At 48.0% G+C, this 21,845-nt stretch overlaps 1 protein-coding gene across 8 annotated transcripts in view; it reads right to left on the bottom strand.

Annotated features, from left to right (window-relative positions):
- Positions 1 to 226: 226 nt before the first annotated feature.
- Positions 227 to 21,845, bottom strand: part of ZBTB46 (zinc finger and BTB domain containing 46) — a 35,570-nt gene continuing 13,951 nt past the window's right edge. For 5 of the 8 annotated variants that reach the window (XM_010722370.3, XM_019622199.2, XM_031556525.1 and 2 more), the window contains 6 exons: positions 16,420 to 16,701; positions 11,304 to 11,476; positions 9,922 to 9,973; positions 9,519 to 9,830; positions 5,425 to 5,600; positions 227 to 3,456 (listed from right to left, as the gene is read on the bottom strand). In XM_010722370.3, the coding sequence (XP_010720672.1) occupies positions 3,076 to 3,456; positions 5,425 to 5,600; positions 9,519 to 9,830; positions 9,922 to 9,973; positions 11,304 to 11,476; positions 16,420 to 16,701 (1,376 nt within the window). In that variant the 3' untranslated portion in view covers positions 227 to 3,075. The remainder of the gene's footprint in view (positions 3,457 to 5,424; positions 5,601 to 9,518; positions 9,831 to 9,921; positions 9,974 to 11,303; positions 11,477 to 16,419; positions 16,702 to 21,845) is intronic. The other 3 variants (XM_010722372.3, XM_010722375.3, XM_003212060.4) reach the window with 3 other exon arrangements.

Below are 21,845 nucleotides of genomic sequence, written 5' to 3'. Positions count from 1 at the left end.
AAAGGATGATGCTGACCTGCGTGATGTGGGGTTGTGGTGTCGGGGAGCGAGCGGGGGGGTCGGTCCTGGTGCAGCCCCCTGGGATGCCATCACCCCAACAGAGGGATCCTGCCGTGTCCTGCAGGATAAAGGCAGGGGAAGGGCTGATGGAGGGCTGGGAGCCAGCTGCAGGCTGGGAGCGAGCACAGCTGGACGAGTACATAGAAAAATCAGACGAAACATTAGCAGCAATTTCCCCGATTTATTGAAAGGGATTGATTTCTGCACGTATGTCTACGCTAAGTCCCATCACAATGTATGTATACTCAAAGGGCACAGCTCTGGGTGCCAGGCAGACAGAGACCAAAGGAAGGTCCTATCAGCTGAACTACATCGACAGGGAATCAGTACAACACAGCCACGTCCTCTGCTGACCTCTGAGACCAAAATCTCCTCCCCCGAAATATTAAACACATCTTCAGTACAAACACAGGTTTTATAATAATTATTATAAAGTCAGTTATAATATAGAATATTCCCAGCAAAAGGAAATAATTCATCATCATCATCTTCGAACGCCGCCCTCTTTCTGTTCAGCTTTATTTCTGCAGACAGGTTTAAAGCACGTTGAAAAATAAATAGAGATGGGAGCACACACACAGCACTCGTACTACGCAGAACTAAAAATGAAGGCAGGAACCCAAAACGCAGCGCAGGGCAACCGAAACGTACAGAGAACCATTCAGTATGGCTTTTGTAGGAGTCACAGAATGAGAGAAAATAAGGTCATCTCGTTTGTAATATTGCAAGGATTCCAGTTTTTGCATTTGCATGGAGTTCCCTTCCTAACAGGGCAGTGAAGCTCTGGCACTTACCATGGGTCAGAGGCTCTGTTTGGTACGCAGTGCAACCCCATAGAGGAGTGGTGCTGATGATAATGCTAACACACTGTGTTAGCTTTTCTGTGGAGCTTCCTTTTTAAATTCATTTTTAACCTCTTTTGCATCCTCAGCTCTGAGAGTGCACCCAGTTGGTGCTGCTGGGCTCAATGTCCGAAAAGGAAAGGAAGGAAAAATGGGAAACGTTTCCAAATATGAAGCAAAGCTGGGGTCACCCCAGGCTTTAAGAGGGGATGGGGGGACTCCCGGCTCTTGTGGTGTGGGATGGAATGTCACAGAAAAAAGGGGGCAGGGGTTGGGTGTACAGGTTCTGTTTTTAAATAGATTTACATATAAAAGCAAAGCTACAGCCATCTGTAAGTACTGTATGCATTTGTCTACAAGGAAGTGGGGGCTGCGAGGCCCCTCCTATGTACAGGGCTGACAATAAATACACATCTGTGGGAGCTGAGAGCTGCCTGGCACCGGGTTGGGCAGCTCTGGGGCCTTGAGGACAGTTGTGAAGGCTGACGGTAGAACACGGGGATTGCTTTTGTCTGTTCAAACACGGCAGTGGGGCTCGACCTGGAGTTACAATGCAAAATGAAGGTTTGTACAGCTCAATGAAAACGTTTCTGCACGACCCCCCACTGCAGCCCTATGCACACAGGGATGAGCACTGATGGCAGCAGTTGGACACATGCACCAATTCCCAACGTGCACCAACCCCAACAGAAATGCACACAGATGTCTGCATGGAACTGCAGAGAGCAGTGCTGGCAGCCAGCAGCTCCGACCCCGAGGGATTGGTTGGGGTGATGGTACCACAAAGCCTGTTTTCCTGCCGAGCAGAACCATGCTTCCATTGAAACCAACACCTGTAAGAACCTCCCTCCCCACCGAGATCGCCTTCCCACCGCCGGAGGATAATAAATAGCACCTTGGAGTCATTTGGCTATCGGCACCAGGTTGTTCTTTGTGGCAGGTTTCAAAGAGTGTCATCACAGACAGCGTAGAAAATTGCTCCGTAGCGAGGAAAGAGTGAGGTTTTCAGCTTTTTCAGGTTGTTTTTTTTTTTTGCCTTGTTTTTAAAAAAAAAGCACCAGAAGCAAAGAGGTGAAAGGTAACACGGACTTCTTCTCGCCAGTAAGACCCCTCCAGTGCACTGCGCCGTCGTTTCCTTGGGGTTGGAAGAAGGCAGTGATGCTCGGTATGGACACGGAGCATCCAACCACTTGGAGCCACCCAAACCTTTCCGAGACACGCCAGGAGAGAAACCTGGTTCTCATAAAAACATTTTATTTGCAAATTTACATGAAACCAGTGCAGCTGAGATTGAAGGTTTCCTTAATAGCTTTCACGCCTACCAACGAAGGACTGAAGCCCACCCAGGTGAGATCCCAGCAGGATTTTGGGTCTCCTCACCTCGGTGTCCCGTGTTTCACAGTTCATCCTAAAGGTTCTCGCTTTTCCTACCGTTTGCATATATTTGTGAGAAAGGCAGCTGAGCAAAGGGAGAAAAGTGAAAATATCTGTGGAAAACGCCGACAGGTAGACAATTCCCTGTGTCCTTATAGCAAAGAGTTCATGAAAATGCCAGCACCCATCGGTGGGCACGGAGACGCAAGGCTGGAAGACAGGACACGGGTACGACACCACTGGGTCCTAGAAATGCCATGATCTTTTTTGATGGTGATCCTTTTGGAAGCTAAAAATCTACTTTTATGACAAGAATTGTAAGGCTGCAATCCCACTTGCCTTTTGATCTATTTGGCTCGGTAAAAAAAAACAACAATAAAAACCCTCTTTAAATAACTTGCAAAAGGCCTGCATCAATAGGGGAAGCCCTCGGAAACGTGCACCCATTCGTTCGCACCACCTTTAGTTTGCAATTCCACTGCTGTCGGGATGTTAACACATAGAAAAGGTGTTAACCACCACCCAAAACCTACTTTGGACACAGCATCTCCTGGAGCTCAATGCAGGGTGGGACGGGGGCACGTGCCCATAGGATCCCCATGCAGGATCGAGGAGGAACAGCAGGCGGCGGGGCCGTGTTGCTAACACACATCCAAGTGGAACAGAGTAGGACTCGTTTAGAAAACACAAATAGTTTTGCACACGTGGACGACAACAAGGCTATGTAGTTTTTCCAACATACTCCTTCCTCCCCTGCCCTCCCTCCCCCTACAAACAACAGAACGTGACAAAAGGATCCCTAAGAAATCCAGGTAAAATCCTTGTCGTTCTCCCCAGAGTTCTCCTGCGAGGAGTCGACGTCTTTGTCATCATCCAAAATCACGTCGTCGTGCGCCATGCCCACATCATCCTTCCATTTGATGTCATCGTCGTCTCCCATCTCCTCGTCTCCCTCCACCTTGATGTCATCCGGGTCTTCCATGTACGACCCCTCCCCAGGGTACAGCTCCTCGGGGGACCCCTCGGCCCCGCTGGGCTCCAGGTGCCCGGCCATGCTGCGCCCCGAGCAGTCGGCGCAGACGCCGTGCCGGCGGGAGCCGTGCTTGATGCCCACGCTGGCTGCAGACATGAACACCCGGTTGCACACCTTGCAGACGTACTTCTTGTCCTTGCTGTGCACCTGGGAAAGGGGACGAGCAGAAGGGTTAACGGTGACGGAGCTGGACTGAGGGCTGCGTGAGGGGTGCTCAGCTGCCCTTCTGCTAACGGAGACCGCCACGGCTTTCATCATGCAACCGAAACCCATCACAGTTAATTCTACTCTGTAACGCTGCAATACAACGGGAAATCAAATAATCACAGAATGGTTGGGCTGGAAGGGACCTTAAAGCCCATCCAGCTCCAATTGCTACCATGGACAGGGCCAGCTCCCACAGACCAGGCTGCACAGGGCCATGGGCCCCTCCAAGGATGGGGCACCCATAGCTCTGTGCCAGAGCCCCACTGCCCTTGGAGTGAAGAATTTCCATCTAACATCTGAGCGAAATCTCCCCTCTCTCAGTCTAAAATCATTCTCCCTTGTCCAATCACTATCACGCCATCTAATTCTCAAAATCCTTTTGAAAATGCCTATGATCAAACTAGCAATATTTGAGAGGAACTTCCAGCTTGCAGCCACTCGCGATGCTGGAAGCAGAGCAGGAAGGCAGCTCTGCACACACAGAGCCATCACCTCCAACCAGAGCTGGACACCAGAGCTGGATAGCCCCGGGCAGCACTTCCTGCTTGCTCCCGCAGCCGGGAAGCACCGCTTACACCCTGTGACCACACAGAGGCACCATCCGAGATGCAAAGACTTCAGGAAGAAAACCCTGTGTTTATTTCGACCGTCTGTCTCAAAGAAAACAGACATTTCTATTGAATTTACATTTTATATGAAGGCTATAAAAAAATCCTTTTTGATCTGAGCTAAACACAAAACTAAAATAGCCCCTTTTGTCTTTAGTTCTCAATTGAGGAACTGAAAGAAAAGAAAGTTTTTTTGTGTGCTAAACCTGTTTCCTTTTTCTATGTTATTTTTATACAATATTTTCCCTTGATGCCTATCAGCACTCATCTCTGCAGATTTACCAGAGAGCTGACAATTAAGCCCAAAATACTGTACATAATGGAAATAAGATTACCAGACCAGCAAAGCACATGATCGCAGACGTTCAGTTTGCCATGAACATTACCCCTTTGATAGATGAAGATCTTGGTCCATTTGGATATAATCATAATCACAGAATAAGAAAATGCCCCTTTTCACAGCTCCCTTTCAGAAGGAGACAGCAGTTGGACAGCAGGACTGCCTGGAGTCTCACTGCAACACCCCTTGGGGAGATACTTCCCATCCAAACTCAAGCAGAATTCAACTTTGTTGTGTGCTCCCCAGAACAAACAAACAAACAAACAAAACTAACAAACCTAAACAAAACAAATGTCTTTTTTTTTCCTCCAGTGCACACCTTGGAGTCATTTATAGCCGACTGAAATGAAAACAAGGTGCTACTGTCAGCACTGCACTTTTTTGTTGTTGTTGTTCAGGAATTTTTCATGGTACTAAAAATTTGTACCCAGCCGGTATTTTCTATCTAGCTTAATTCCCCTACATGAAAATAATCTGAGAGAGAGATTTGGATAGAAACTCCCCTTCTGTATGGATTCACATTCTGATTCTGTTTTCATCTCCCCACGTGTATAATAATAAAGTGAACCTGACCCGCAAGCACCAAGTCAGTGACCTAGAAATGATTCCAGCAGACGAAATGGAGACCTAACTCAATTTGCAGATCCCCTCAATTCCTCTCCTGAAGTATACAATCAGTACAGCCTGTGGGCTGGGTTGCTGGGAAGCAGCACTGCAGAGAAGGACCCAGGTGTCTCGGTGGCCAATGGGTGACCAATGGTTGACCACGAGCCAGCAGTGTGCCCTGGTGGCCAACAAGGCCAATGGCACCCTGGCCTGCATTAAAAAGAACGTGGGCAGCAGGGCGTTCTGTGCCACCTGCTCCAGGGAACCTGCTTTAGATGATGTCCAGAGGTCCCTTCCAACCCCTCCAGTTCTGTGACTGCCATCTTTTCCCTGAACACAGCCCCCAGCCCTTACCAGTGTGTGCCTCTTCATGTGCTCCCGACGCGTGAACTTCTTCCCACAGATCTCACAGGGGTAAGGCCGCTCTCCCGTGTGGGACCGCATGTGTCTTTTCAGGATGCACTGATGCATGGCAGAGAAGCTGCAGTATGGGCACTTGAATTTCTTCCTGATCACTGTGAACTCGTTGACTGTAAGAGAGCAAGCGAAACGAACAGATTACTTTCAGAACGTCCCCTCGTGGTCGGTGTTCTGGTTCAGCGTTTTCCTGTTAGATCAGATCACTGTGAAATCACACTCTCACCCCTTCACCACCTGCAATTTTCTACATCCATGTCCTTATACCATATTATTAATATCCATTGTAGCTGAGGGCTTTGCCTTCATCAGAGCAGCTTTGGAACGAGGCAGAACGCAAACACCGAGCAGCCCAACACACACTGCCTAATGCTGGCTGAGGAGCAAACACAGCAGGCTGGGAACCTGTGGCAATTCTGATTTACTGTATAAATACCGGTACCTAAAATCCCAACACCTGTTTGCAGAGCACCAGCCAGCAGAACCCAGCAGCAGCACCACACTGTGCTGGTACTTGGGGGCTGTAAGCAAGTCCCCTGTGTGTGCTCCAGTGCTACTTCAGTGGAAGTGCAATGACTACAGCTTATCCAGCAGAAACAAGAGGTCAGGACTATCCATGCTCCATTATCCAGCTTCCAACTAGTGCTACCACAGCGCACAGATACAGAAACACAGAGGAATGCATCATGCCAAACTACAGCATAGCCCTGGTGAGCTTCCTTACAAGCCAGCCCTACAAGTCTAAGGCTTTGATGGTCTTCCCCCCCCCCAATCACATTATACCGAACTGGAAAATGATGAAATTTTATCTGAAGTCATTCTGACATTGTTGATTCTTTTCTTCTTGTCATCTCCTTAGGAGTGCACAGACAGCAGGCTCGGGGGACGCATCCAGCACTGACAGCCCAGGGGTCCAATTTGCCAGCAGAATGCACACAGCAGCTGTGTTGGTATTTCCTCCTCCAAACACAATGGAAGTGCAATATGCAAAATGCAGCAGGTGGAAACCAGAATGTTTGCTATTCCCCCTAAGGACATCCACCCACTATAAATTTGGGATAGACCATCCACACAGATACGCTTTTAAATCTCTAAAATTCTTACAATGCTATTGCTTCCTACTCGTATGTTAATCTTCACCCATTTTTGTCCTAATTATCACCATTTCTCAAAGCAATCTATCGTTTACATAACAAGGAAGGAAGAAAAAAAGAAAGCAAATTGTAGTTAATCATCATAAGTACGCTGTATCATGCGTGCCAATGGATTTTTATAAATGACAGTGTGTAGGAAAGCAGAGGGAATAAGCACACACCAGACCTGCCCTATAGGTGTGTAACACACAGAGCACTCGGCGGTGTTTCTGGGTGCTCACTGAGATGCTCTGTCCTACAGCAGATTTGACATACTCTGTGTAATTACCAGAGGCAAGGAGCCCACTTTCTCCTGCAGAAGTCTTACAGAAGGTTCACAGCGATGGCACAAAGCTAGTTGTGACAGATATGTTTCCAATCTGATCTTGTAACCGCTCGCATTACAACAGCCACAAAAACATGTGTAGTCCCCAGGACTGCTATAAACCCACTGCCTGCGAGTCCAGACAGGGGAGGTGGGCTGTAAGCTGACAGAGCAGAGGCAGCAGAGGATGCAATGCACAATTCTCACTCCACTCTGCAGCACGGCACGGCACTCCCCCCTGGTACACCCGAGCAGCTTGCTTTACCCCACTTCAGAAAGAACCAACCCAGAGGTACCTGCAAGCAGGGCCAGGATTACGCAGCCAAGCGCTTTGGAGAAGGGAATGCTGCAAAGACCTCCACATCCTCCATCACCAGATTGTACCTCAGTGACCAGATGCCCTCTGGGGTTTACCACGAATATCAATCATCCATTTTATGGCTGAGCTACCACAAAAGCTTACAAGGCAGCTGCAAGGCTCAGGTGCCAGCCCACATGGGCAGCACTCTGCTCTCACAGCAGTCCTGGACACGCACAGCTTGCTTGTGCAACCATAGCAATGCCACAGAATCACAGAATCACTGAAGTTGGAAAAGAGCCCCGAGATGCCCGAGTTCAATCAGACCCACCTCACCGTGCCCACTGACCACATTCCTCAGTGCCACATCTCCACAGCTCTGGAACACCTCCAGAGACAGTGATCCCACCACCCCTGGGCAGCTGTGCCACTGCATCACTGCTCTTTGGCAGCCTTAGTTTTATTGAACTAATTGTCACCAGAGAACCAGATAGTTAGTTTTGGATCTTTTTTGCACACCTGAAAAATAACAGCACGGTTGGAAAAATAACCATATCAGAAGAGTTTTCTATGCAAACCCAATGGGTGATACCCTATAGAAGACCTCCAAGCTGAAGGCAGGAAGGCAAAGTGAAATACCACTGAAACTGCTGCTGGAGCCAAAGAGCTGGCAGACTGCAAGGAAATAGTTCCATGCTGAATGAAGCTCTCAAACAATCTGTGAGTGTTTTCATATGCAGTTACAACCTACAAGTACTAGATTCTGCAAATATTTTTAATTAAGAAACTCTCCATTGGACAATCAGATATTGTCCATCAGGAGCAAACATGTCAGTATGACACACGTGTCACATCACATCTACGGGGACTGTGACAGGGTTTTCAACACCACCTTTTGACCCTTGCACACACCAGACTTGTGACTGATTTGACAGTGGGATAACATTTGCACACAGACACACAAAGAACCAGCAGGAAATGCCACCATCCCCACTGAACAGAACTCACTGCAATCCTCTGCTGATGCACAGTCCTGCTGTGCTGCTCCCACATTTCCAGGTGAAACCCATTTTAGCCACAACTTTCTCCTCTTGCTCAGCTTTCCACTATCTCACCTTTCTGCTTACTGAAAAGCAAAGTAAACCATGAGGCAGCTAACGAGCTGACAAGGAACAAGAAAAGCCAACGCACTATGAACTAGACACAACACCAAAGAAGCTGATGAGAACAACTGCACTTAACTGTGCTGCTTTCATTTAACAGCTGCTATAACCTGGTTTTGCAAGTAAATGTATGGCAAAAGACATTTAGTGTCTTTTTTTAAATAAATAATTTCATGTCACAAAACACGAGTTACAGTAGGATTTCCACCTTTCACTAACAACCACTCCTGGTTTTCTATGTGCACCACTGCTGAGACCTTCTACACAAGTCCTTCTCAAGTTCCAAAGCATACATTCATCTTGGCTAACATAAATTATATTAAATAAATTAGCGGAAAAATTTGCACAACTGCAGAAAGCCCCAGCCATACCAGGTATATTTTCTAAGAACTTCTAAACACTCAAAAATGATATCAAGTATTAAAATATACCCACGCTGTGGCAATTGTCAAGCCCCAAAGAGCATTTTGCCTCTCCTTCAGATGACACAGAAGCCCAGACCTGACAACACCTCACAGTGCTGAGCAGCCCCACACTCCCACAGCTCCTCATTTCAAGCTGAAAGACCCTGAAATGCTCAAATTGTACCAGGGATAGAGCATGGGACCAGAACACAGAATACTGAACTCTGCCATTAATTCCACTAACGTGCTCACAGGCTTAGGGACGTTATTTTCTCAGGAAAACATCACCGTTTCTTTTATAAAGCACTTTGAGATCCACTGATGCATAAAGTTAAAGATAAGTACACAGGATATCATACCACTGAGGCATCCAAACTGCCATGATGTAGACTGACCAAGGACACGTTCACACCAGAATCGCACCACGGTGCAGTTACACGGTGTCTGGCACCAGCACCCAACCTGGTCAGTTCTGAGGAGGTACTCTACAACCTTTTGTTTTCCTAGCTCAGAAGCAAGGCCCAGCACACACAGCGGCCGGGCAGCACACCTTGGCATGGCGAGCGAGGTTCTTCTGTGTGCCCAAGCCCTTGCCACAGAGGAGACACACAAAAGCGCGCTCAATCGAGTGCAAAGACACAAGGTGCTGGGTTAAGTCTGTCTTGTCACGAAATGGCTCGGTGCAGCTAGGACACTGCATCTTCTTACAGTTGAAGTGGATGGTCTTCTCGTGGCGGTCCATGTTGGATTTGAGCGTGAAGCTGGCGGGGCACTGGGCGCACTGGAAGCGGCTGGGAGGCACGGTGCCCAGCAGGCCGGGCCGTGTATGGGCATCCAGAGGGAGCAGCAGGGAGAGGGCAGCCTCGTGCTGGTAGATGTGCCCGTGGATGTGCTCCTGCAGCTCCTCGGCACGCTCAAAGACCCTCCTGCAGAAGCCGCAGGTCAGTCCCTTGGGCAGGGCTGAGTCTGGGAATAGGCTGTCGTGGGTTACGTCCGTGTCTTCTGACCTCAAACACGCATCTGAAATAGAAACAGACACACATGTGTACAAATCACTGCTGTTGGGTTAAAATAATGGTTGTTTCTTAAAGCATTTTTACTCTCTGCTTACCTGAGTCAGAGTTATCAAATGGCCAAAGTGCCAGAAACCCATCGTAAGCAGCCTGCGAACGGAAAGCACGCTCAGGTTATGGCATGCCCATAAAGCACCCATCCTCAGTGCCCAGCCCCAGCTGGGTGGAACGAGTTGGTCTGTAAGGCTGTTCTGTCATTCCGTGATGTGATCGGGCCCCATGCTCACAGCTCACCACTTGTCCTGCCCACATCACCACCCGTACAAAGCTCCCTTTGTCACAGCGAGGTCACCAGGCAGTGCTGTGCGGGGCTGCTGGTTAGAGCAGCCACCAATGTGCCTATTTCAAGCAGTAACTGAGTTCTTGGTGTCCCTCAGCACCTGTAGCTCGCACTCAGGCCAGTAGCAGACCCAGGGCACACTGCCACCAAACACAAAAGAAGTGGAAAATTTTCCCTTTGCCCCACGCAGCTGCCTTTCTTTCCACGTAGCAAAGCCCATGCAAAACTCGTTTCCCTTTACGCAACGCTCCCTGGCATTGCTAATCCACGTTATAAATAAAAGCTGATTTTTTTCCTGTTTGCAGTGTGGCAGATGGTGGCCCAGCACGGGGCCATGCGGCAGGGCTGCAGGCTGAACCCCCGGCTCCTGTGCTCCGCTCTGCATGGGGAAAGCTGGGCTGCCACCACATGGGTAGTGCCAAACTACAGAAACTGAGAAATGCTTCAGAAAGGTATGGGTGTCCCATCCCTGGAGGTGCCCGAGGATGGGCTGCGCAGGGCCCTGGGCAGGCTGAGCTGGTGGGGGCAACCAGCCCATGCAAGGGTTGAGAGGGCTGTAAGGTCCCTTCCAACCCAACCATAATGTGGTTCTGTAATCTTTAAGAATCATTCCAACTCAACTATTCTGTTATCCTAAGGCAATTTGCTTCTAACTCTACTTAGATCACTGCAAGAAGCCCATATTCAAAGCAGCAGAAATGGGCAGCAGAGAGCTGGGAGCACAGCCACCTTTACACCGTTATTAATGGAGAAGTATGAATAGCTTTTAGAATGCACACTGAGGTTAGGAAGAAGCTGGGATATAAGGACAGCAACAGCTCTGACCCTAACAGACCTCTACTTTTAAAATGACCTCTGTTTATTTACAACAGCTAAGATATTGGTGGTATACTGGCTTTCTGTAATAATCTAAGGGGCCAGGGTCACCGTCCCTGGAGGTGTTCAGGCACCATGGAGATGTGGCACTGAGGGACATGGTCAGTGGGCATGGTGGGATGGTTTGGGGTTGGACTTGGGGATCTTGGAGCTCTTTTCCAACCTTCATGATTCCGTGATTCTATGCCATGGTCTTTCAAAGCACTCCTGACTGGAGACAACTGGATTCAAATGACACCTTTGCCTTTCTCCCCATGATCTTACCTGGGTGGAGGAGGGCAGCTCTCCTTTCGTGGTGGCTTCTGGTGACATGTCACCAGAGGAGCAGCTGGCAGGGGGGCTCTGAGTGGCAAGGTGTGCTGCAGGCAGCGGGGGGGACGCAGCTTCCACTTTGCCATCACATTCGCCCCTGGAACGACTCCAGTTGGTGCCAGGCCCTGGAGAACACAGGAAACGAATCTCACCCGCGTGCACCAGCACCAGCTCAGAGCAGGGACGGGCAGAGACCTCCTGGCACTGGGGGCTCTGCTGGCAGATGGGCGCAGCTCTCAGGGGGCACCACTGCCAACACAGCTTCACAGAACGCACACACAAGTGTGGGTGTAACTGAGGTTTCTTGGAAATGGACGCTGGAGCTTTGGAGCTCAAAATTTGAGTTATTTAACACAACCTTGATCTCAAAGTGCTTTATAAAAGATGGAAAAATATAGATATATATATATGGCTTTGACGCTATTCCTAGCAAGCAGGAAGTTCCAACAGTTGTACAAAGCGATTCAATCACACCCGACAGTTGTTCCGCTCCAAAATCCTGCTGTAGTCGAGCAGGAAACCATTGCTGGTGTGATGGAAGCAGAGCACAGCCACCCACAGCCCCTCAGCAGCCAACAGTACACAACATCCCCAAAGCTACACCAGTAAAGAGAAACCCATACAGAAAAGAGATCTGTATAACGAAGACCGGTGTATGTTACAACCAGCTGCCCAGCAGCCGACACCTTGACTGTGCCATGGTAACGATGCATTGGGCTGGTCTTTTCTTTACTATCATTTTTTCGGATGAGCAAGTAGGTAAAGTCAGAGGCAAACACTGCACAGAAGTAAATTCATATTTAAAGCATTATGCCCTGAAGGATTTTCACTTCCAATACAGAAGTGTACGAACAGAACTTTTGTGCACACAAGAGCTGCCCTCCTGAATGCAGCAGTGAACAGCAGAGCTGACGCTGAGCTGGAGCACAATGCCCTCATCTGGGTCACAACGTGGTGGTCAAGTAAAACTGCAGGTTTTTAAATCTGAACGTCCCAAACTGTTATTACTATCAAATAAATCAGCTCTCAACAACACAACACAACGGCACCAGCGTGATTTTTTAAACAATCACTGATGTTTATTTGGGTTTAACTAGTGTAAATAAGGCAAGAGGAGAAACCCATATGAATGACCCACCCTTTGTACGTGAGAAATGAATTTGTTTTGTCCCATTCTGACCAGTATGGTGAGAAACCATTTTCCCTTACAAATTTCCATTCGTTGAATTTTAATGAAAATATTTTCAGTTTTAAATAGGGAATGAAGTGCTTCCCTTTTGCCAGCTCTGCACAGGGATGCACTGGGTTAGCAGTGCTATGTGAGCACAGCGTTCCCTGGCAGCTGGACAGCATGCTGCTGTGGGAAACAGAGAGGAAAGGTTATCACATCTCATTTACAATTACACTCATTCTCCCCTAAATCTTGTTTTCCTCCCGTTTTAAAATTCCACATCAAACTGAATACCTTTAATTCCCATTTGGGAAACTGACTGCTGTGCAAAATGTGTTCCTTTAACACGTCGTGCAAGTAAAAATTATTGGCCCCAATGAACTGCTAACTAAAAATAAAGCATTAGCTGGTTTGCCCAAAAGAAAAGAGCTCTGTGTGCCATGCAATCGCTCGAACAACAAGCTCCATAGGAATTGCTTCTATAAACAGTTTCAGTTGCAAGAGGGTAAACAGGAAAAGCCAAACTTAGAGCCACAAAGCAGAGTGCAATGTACTGCTTTGGAGGGTGGGAGCTGCTCCTTGGGGCAGCCCAACCCAACCATCCCCAATCTGAAAAGCTTCCTTTTAGAAGAAAAAACAAAACTAAGAATAAGGAGAAAACAAAGATGTAAATTAACCGACTTATTCCCCAAAGTGTATTAAAATTCTCATTCTTTGGATAATACTTGGCAAAAACATCTGAAAGCATCCAACCGAAGCCTTTGAGATTTTGTAGCTGTGGTGAAACTACACGTAACAATGCTACCAAAGTTCAGCACTGTCCACCAAGGAGCTCCAGCACTGCTGAAGCTCGAAAGTGGCAAAGAACAACCAGCAGCCCCAAAACCATGTATAGAAAGGGAAAGCTGAACCTCTTACAGCAGCTCATCAGAAGAACAGCCCCAAACCAAGCCATACAGGTTCAGTAACCAGTAATATCCAAGAAGACATCGGTGCTGCCCATAAATAACTCACACATTTCTTTCTCCAAAACCTCTACATTCAGGTTTCTGACTGCACGGTAGCAGTCAATCTCAAGCACGTGCCACAAACATCACAAACCCTGAGAGCCACTCAGCCACCCACCCAGCTATTCATCCATCCATCCATCCATCCATCCATCCATCCATCCATCCACCCACCCATCCATCCACTCATCCATCCATCCACCCCCCCACCCAACCACACAGCTATTCATCCAGCCAACCAACCACACAGCCATTCACCCATCCATCCGGCCACTCACCAGCCAACCAACCACCCACCCATTCACACCACCCGGACAACAAGATACAGGAACCTTCCCTCCTGCTTTTAAGTGAATTTGAGTTGGTTGACTTCAGAAACGCTGTACTTCAGCCTGCCTGTGCCACAGCAGTACAGTGACACTCCTTTTGATGCAGACAAAATCGCTCCTCACATCCTGTGCCTCATTTTCCATTTACTGAACGTTAAGTAATTTCACACCTCATATATCGGAACAATATACAGTGAATTAGGAAAAAAAAGAACATGAGTAAAATGAAAACCTTGGGATATCCTCCATTAACTTTTACAGGAGTGTGAGCTACGTGGAAGTAAAATTCAAACTTGAAATGTACAGAGTAACTTTTGAGATTTATGCCCCCATAGGAACGGCCCATCAGCACGTTCAGTGTGCATCGTGTGCTCCTCTGGTCTGCACCACAACTGAGGCTGTTCCTCCAGAAATGAAAAACCAGTGTTCAAGCTGCTGTGTGAGTCAGCTCCTCACTGCGTCAGCACGTAGGAAAACACAAAGACAACGCAGTGAGAGCAGTTAAGATCAGAAATAGGTTTTTTAAAATCACTTAAAAGTTCTGGAGATTGGTGTGCTTGCTTTTCCAGTCAGACAAATGAAGATGGCCACATACAGTGCTGGTTTGGGTATTTAAAAAAGAACCTCATTTGTTGTGCTCCTGCTCCTCCTCCCTTTTTTCGGGAGGGTATAACCCATATGACTCAGTATCCTTAAACTGTGTTTGACAAAAAGCATCAGAAACGCCCACAAAACAAGCACCAAACCAGACTGTGTTTTAGGATCCCTATAGTCTTATCATTTGCTTTACTGTCATATTGTATTCAAGAAGGACCACTTAAAAAACAAGACAGTGGCATCAAAACAACTTCAAGTGATTAAAAGAAGTAGACGTCTGTGATCTGAATAATGTAAGAAATAAAACCAAAAAAGCCCTGGACCAGCCACAGCCATATCGACTGCTGCCATAGAACTGCAGACACAGCCAGCAGTTCATCTCTTCGTCTTTAGCAATTCACTTACAGAAAGATGACATAATTAAAGCTGAGGTGAATGGAATCCAAGTACCAATAAAGGGATTGGAAACCACGGTGTGGAGGGGACCCTCCTGAGTCCTTTGGGATTCCTCCCACTTCTAAATCCATCCAGCTTTGTTGCAGACTCAGCTGGTTTCCTGTCAACCCCACGCCTGCACCAGAACCCCACTCCTCAGCTGGTGAGGGAATCTTTAACTTCTCATCCAAAGTTATGGGTGGTTTGCATGACTGGTTGGTACTCATTTATCTTTCAGCCAAGCAGTCCTTCAGCTTCTAAGGAAAACCTAAAATGCTCCAACCAAAAGCAAGATGACAGATGGAGAGCAGTCCCATTATCACTCCACTTCATCACGACAGAAGACGAAGCCACCGATTCCAGCTGCCATCAATCACAGCCCCCAGCACCGCGCATCGATCACAGCAGCCCTACAGCAGCCACACTCTGCACAACCCCACCACCAGCCCATAGGACGCCCAGCAGCAGCCTACCTTCAGTCTTCTACGTCTGGCTTAATTGGAGACAGTCACTGAACTACTGCAGGACTAACAGGAACGTTGCATTAGCAATTTCCCCCAGACATTTAAACGGCACACTAAGGTACAAAACCTTTATTTTCTTTCTAAATTCAGATATGGGAAAGGAAAAGAGGTTCCAAGGCTGACATCACATAGTCCAGTTATTTCCCTTTATCGTACACCCAAGCAATCATTGGAAATTATCCTTTTCTTTGTCATTGAGGAAAGTCAAAATACAACGGATATCTGAAGTGAATTTTCACGCCACTTAATTGGTCCATTTTCTCTGTATAGATTAAAACACTTTTTCTGCTGGAAGCTAACAAATAGTACTCAGACACAGCTTGCTCTGTGTTATGTCACATCCTCTTCTGAAAGCATTATTAAAACAGAGCATTAATACCTTCTCTTTCTTTGTACAGTAGAGAATCCACCTACTTTACAATAGCAACGAAGAAAATACAGAAGTACACCAAGAGATGTGCTGAGCACAGACTGGTACAGGTCGGTCCCCAACAAATCACCCACAGAGAGCCACTCATTGCACAAGTGTCACAGAACAATTAGTGGCTGCTCATCGCTTACAGGTCCAGCCATAAACAGCAGAAAGTAAGGACTGAATGATCTACAAAACCAGAGCTGCCTTTATGAGAACAGGAGCAACATTCTGCTCTCAGCACGAGTCAGTTTGGGATTCAAACCATTTCCAGCTACAGAAGGACCCCAGCACTTTGTGCTTTGCTGGGAACCAGGGTTTTGCAAACAAGAACAACAGACGTTTGACAACAGGAGCTCCACGCACGCCCCACACTCCTTCCTCTCACAGAGTCAGCAGTCAGCATTAGAGTTGGATCAATACCAGACACAGGCTTCCAAATCTCACGGCAAGCGCGATTAAGCAGAGCTCAGTACCGGATGCAAACAGAACAGCAGTAACAAACAGGACAGTGACCCGTGTTGTTTTGTCCTCTCGCCAACGCTTCCACTTCAAGCACCAACAGACAAACAACAACAAACCCACAAACTTACGAGAGAGAGAGTGCGTGCCTTTGGGTAAGTACTCGAAGAGCAGGGAGCTGTCGTCGCCCAGCACGTCGGCCTTCAGCGACAGCAAGCTGTTCTTGCTCATCAGCGCTGCGCGCAGGTTGGCGACGGTGGCAGCTTGCAGTGCATCCTCCCTGTCCAGGGGGGGCTGCGGCAGGTAGCTGCCCTCCCCAGCACCCAGCAGCTGCTCCTCGGTGTGTACAAACGGGTCCGGCCGCTCCCCCCGGCTGTCCGAGCTGCTGGGCTCTGCTGCCGTCACCTCAGCACCTGTGCAGGGAGAGACGCCATCAGCAGGATGCACTGGGTACGCCTGACGTCCATCTGTGACCCCCAACCACAATGTGACCTTTCAATGCTTCCCCCACTGAAAGTACTGGACACCAAGAGTGAACAGCCTGTAATAGATTGTGATTTTTGATGTGAAGTAACTCTCCGTCGTATCTGTAGTCTTCACAAATCAAAAAGCTACCTACAAAAAAAGTTGCTGTGCCACTCAGGGAGCGCTTCCAACACTGCAATTCCTCTGCCTGGCACCTGCAGAAGCAGAGCACCTTCCTCCACCTGTGTTTGATTTCTCTAATTGCACACTATCAGCATTATTCCCTCCCAGCCAAATCAAAGAATCATTGCTTTGATTTTTATTTCTGGGTACATGTTCCATACTACCTCTGCAACTGAGCACGCCGTTAACAGGTACGTGCATTTCTCCTACAAGATAATGAAGTCTGTTTTACAAACATTTCCACGTAAAGGGAAGTTACAAGAATTTAAAACAAGAATTTAAAACACAACAGCTGCCGCAACAGAGGGTGAAGAAAGCAAATGAAAGTGCACTGAAACAGGAACACATCCCAGTCAAAGCAGGGACAGCTGCAGGAGCCCCATCCAGGTGTTTGCCAACCCCATGGGCAGCAGATCCCTCCCCTCCTCCTGTCCCATCTCAGAGCTGCCCATGGACATTACACGACGTGCCGCTGCTGGCTGCAAATGGACACTAATTGCTAAAACACACACAGATTAATTGCAACCACAACAATGCATTAAACGTTCCTCAAAAGCCAAGAGTAGAGGCAGGTGGTGAAATAGAGGCTTTGGAGCTCCCAGTATTTATAGCTGCAGTAACCTGATCAACTATCCACTTAGTGACATGAGCATCAAAACACCCTCTGTATACCTAAACCCAAAAAATCATCGAGTTCCTCTCCCCGAGACTCCAAAACCACTTCTCTCTGGGATGCAGCTCCTTTTAATGGGATTGAGCCAAAGAATTACATGAATCAAAAGCGTCCATCCCTGCCCAGCAATCCAACCATCTCCTGGAGCTCTGCAGAAGCACACAAACCAAGACGTGGGCAGCACACTCCCAGTGCTGCAGCACTGCAGCTCCCAGCCTTTGACCATGCCCCTGATCCACCCCCAGCCCCAGAGCTGCCCTGGGATTAGTGCTGAGCTTATTAGTCTCTTTAGCAATTAATTATTTGGTAGTTATTCTCTTACACCAGCCTGCTTTCTGGAGTGTTGAAGCTTTAGAAAAGCTTTGAGTCTGTTGACTTGGATTAATAATTCACTGATTTGGTTTTAAAAAAGCCAAAGAGGCATCCCTGAAACTTTGATATTAACTTGGAAAGCCCATATTTACGCACAAAAAACCTAAGATAAAAAGGATCATTGGAAGCCCGAGTACAGAAACCCACACGTGGGCACCACTACTGCCATTCAAAAAGAAGAGATGTTACTTGAAAGATAAATAAGCTCAGCTCTTGTCACAAATCCAGGCATCAGAAAAGCAAAGGCAAGCCAGCAGCCTACCAACTACAGTACATCAGCATCAAGGTTGTCACTGTAAGGAATTCAGCCTCAGGTAGTTTTCAGCTTTGAAACAAAGCTGTAGTGCCCACAAGCGAAGCAGCTCTGCATGCAGCTCCTGGGGAAGGGCTGTGTGGAAACCAAGGTGATGCAATGTACCAACAGCAGATCTGCTGAAGGTAGCAGATTCCCAGGACTTAAGCTAGGGAACGCTCTGCCAGGCTGCAAGTCCTAAATGGCCTTCTTTCCCTTCAGCCTCACAAGGCAAGAGGCCGTATTCCACTCCACCATTTTACAATCATGCACAGAAGAACACTTCCATCCCACAGAATCACGGAGAAGATCTCCAAGATCAAGTCCAACCATCAGCCCATCACCACCCCTAAGGCATCCAGGCACTTGGAGATCACTCAGTGGGCACGGTGGGGTGGGATGGAGCTGGGTTTGGGGATCATGCAGCTCTTTTCCAACCCCAATGATTCTATTCTATAATTCAACATCCCACGTCATTTTCTCTTGAAGTGAAATGAAGGTTGGTGAGGGTGAAATAGTACAGAAGATGCTTTGTGTATTAAATGTAAGAATATTTTATACAGAGTATTTCAGTTACAACAATGTAAGTTACCCAATTATTCATACTGGGTCAAGTATGAATGCCGCAAATAACTTCCAACAGATAATTAAGCTTGCTATTTTAAGAGAAAGAGGAAAAAGACCAATTCCTTCCTCCTTTTGCTCCCTCAGATGGCACTAACCAACATACTGACAGACAGGTTACTCCTGGCGTGCCCGTTGATCCTGATGAAGTAAAACAGATGACCTCTCTGTTCGTTTATGGAGCATCAGCTACTGCTTTTTCAGTGCTTAAGGTCTCCTGCGAAGGCTCCTTCTGCAGACAGACGACCAGCAGTGCTCTCCCTTCCACAGCCTCTCCTCACACACAGCATCATCCAGCCCATCCCCAGGCCTCCGCAGTCCTGCAGCTGGAGATGGCCAGGCCCTGCTGCACCTTAGGTGTGCTCTCCCTTCCTTCCCTGTTCCTCACAGCACAGCCCAGGCACATGCACTCCCAGGCTGCCAGGCACGAGTCTCCTGCTCAGCTTGCACCACCAGAACACATTTTCTACAAAGCTGCTCTCTTACTCGTTGGCTGCCAACCTGTGCTGATGCACGGGGTTATTCCGTGCCATGCACAGGACTTTGCATTTGTCCTTGTTGAATCCGTGCTGTTTCTGGCACCGTTGCATTCCAGCAAATCATTCCTCGCCGTCTGGTGCCGTCCTACAGCGTGCTGAGGGTTTGCTCCATGCCACCAAGTCCTCCATGACCACAGGACACGGCCCTGGAGCCACCTGTGATCAACATGGGCACCGTGCTGTCCCTGGTGGCTCTGACACAGCTGGATGGCAGCTGGGGGGTGGGTGGCAAATGTCACTGTTTCCTTCACAGTGTGACAAGCAGAAAGGGCAGAGGGATGTGAGGGAAGAGATGCCAACACCAGCTTCCTCCGCCCCAAATGCTCATTCCTGCATCCCCTGCTGCTCCTTCACTTGTACTCAACCATTTGCATAGTTGCAAAGTGAAATTGAGACAGGAACTGATGGATGTTAAAAATAGTCTAGTTTATTACAAAAAGTTTATTTTTAATCCCAGATCGGTTCCCCAATCTGGTTCACTCCATTTCCAGCAGAACAACTGCAGGAGAGCGTGGGGGTGGAAATGGAGCTCGAGGGGAAAGTGGGGCCACTGAAACTCAGCTTTCCTGCACTGGCCATTAACTCCTCCTGCTGCCAAGTGCTGACCTGAGAGAAAAGCTGGGTGAAATCAACGATGGTGTTCTGAGCGTGCCATGGATCTGTACGGAGCATCTGGACACACCTCTGACATCTCAAACTTCAGGAATGACATTTCTTGCCCAGATTAAGGAAGATGCAGCTGAATCTCCTCATGTGCAAACGACACAACCATTTGTAAAGTCCCAGGAGGAAAAGGCCTTTCTATACCGGCCTTTTCCTTCTGAGCAAAGACAACAGGAGCACCCGGGCCATCAGAAAAATGACAATCTTTTTACAGCTGCTAAAAATATCCCTCAAGTTTCTATTTCTGACAGCCCCGTGCCCAAGAACCATCCATCACCACGCTGTCATGACAGACTGTTTGTCAGACAAAGCCCAGTGTTCTCAGGCAGTGTTTACAGAGAGAAATGATGCCACGACCCACAGCTGTTCTGATCAGCAGCACTTTTACTAACATAGTAATGCACACACAGATATAATGCTCATCATGTTCCAAAGAAGCCCCAAATTCACAGTTCAGGAACTACAGAGATACAGGTTCTAACGTGCAATGCTTTTCCCCTCTGCACAAGCACAACCTGACTTTGCATGGACACATTCTAAAAGCACTGCTTTATCTGCAGCATTGTCTCCTTCAAAGCAATGGGCTGCAGGCAAATACCAGCTGGGAAACCCTCTTCATTCCTCCGAGGATCTTAAAAAATATCATGGCTGAAATGATGGAAATGGTTAAATGGGGCGAGTTAATTCTTTCTGAAACTATTGCAATTGGAATACCGAAGTGGTCCTTGCATGTGACAGCATGCCAAGTAATTGTATCTTCCAAATCCTTCAGAACAAGTACTTATCTTTTGAAACCAGTGCCTGTAAGAAATCTTCTCCCAAAAAACACCCTAAACCAAAATCAAATCTGAGACCAACACAGCAAAATTAGTTTTCATTTTTGGTTCACTGTATCTAAAGAACGAATTCCTCCTCCGTGTGAACACAAAGGCATTGCTGCAAAGCCGAAAGTGAAAGTCCTGCGCAGACAGATGATCACAGAGTGGGATCCAAAATGCTAAAGCCTTCATTTCTCACTGCTGGGAATTGCAGTAAGGAAGGGTAAAGCAGTACAGCTGCGAGGAGGCAGTCGGTCTAATCCTGGCACAGGGAACAGAACGTAGCGAGAAGGGCACTCAGCGCAGGGGAAGCGCCTCTGATCTCGGGAGTTAAAGCAGATTAAGGGAATCAGGGCTGCGACTGCGGGGAGGAGGAAGAGGAGGAGGAGAGCTCTGGAGCACAGGGAACGTGGAGCGTGGGGTGGGGAGAGGAAATGGACACAGCTCAGAGCTAAAGCTGTGCAGGGTGGAACCATTTTGCAGCCAGGGTGTAGCCATGGGCAAGCGGCCGGGCTGAAAAGCACTGACTTTGGTCTCCGGATTTGAAAACAACCCGAACTAAGCCTTTAATAACAGAGCTCAGAACCGCTACTCCCATGAAGGCTGCACCCCAATCATTCATTAGCTTGGTGCTGGCACTCCCCACAGCCTCTGTGCAAAATGTTTTTGTAGCTGCTGGCACAGCCACCCACAGAGAGCCAGGCAGCACCACCAGGCAGCCCAAAGCATGAGAGCAGCAGCCTGCGGGCACCTCTTCTTTCCTTCCTACTACCAGCTCCTGAGGACAGTACACTGTTCATAAGTAGTAAGTAAAGCCACAAGTTCTGCATTTTTGTGAGTTCCAACAGCTGACCCCCAGGTACCAACACCACGTTGAGTTCTTCCCCTGCTCACAGTATTTCAGGCCCTTACTCCTGTAGCACAGCAG

This window comes from Meleagris gallopavo, chromosome 22, assembly GCF_000146605.3.
Source record: "Meleagris gallopavo isolate NT-WF06-2002-E0010 breed Aviagen turkey brand Nicholas breeding stock chromosome 22, Turkey_5.1, whole genome shotgun sequence".
NCBI lineage: Eukaryota > Metazoa > Chordata > Aves > Galliformes > Phasianidae > Meleagris > Meleagris gallopavo.
The sequence above is the reverse complement of the archived record's forward strand: the minus strand, read 5'-3'. Positions and strand labels throughout refer to the sequence as shown.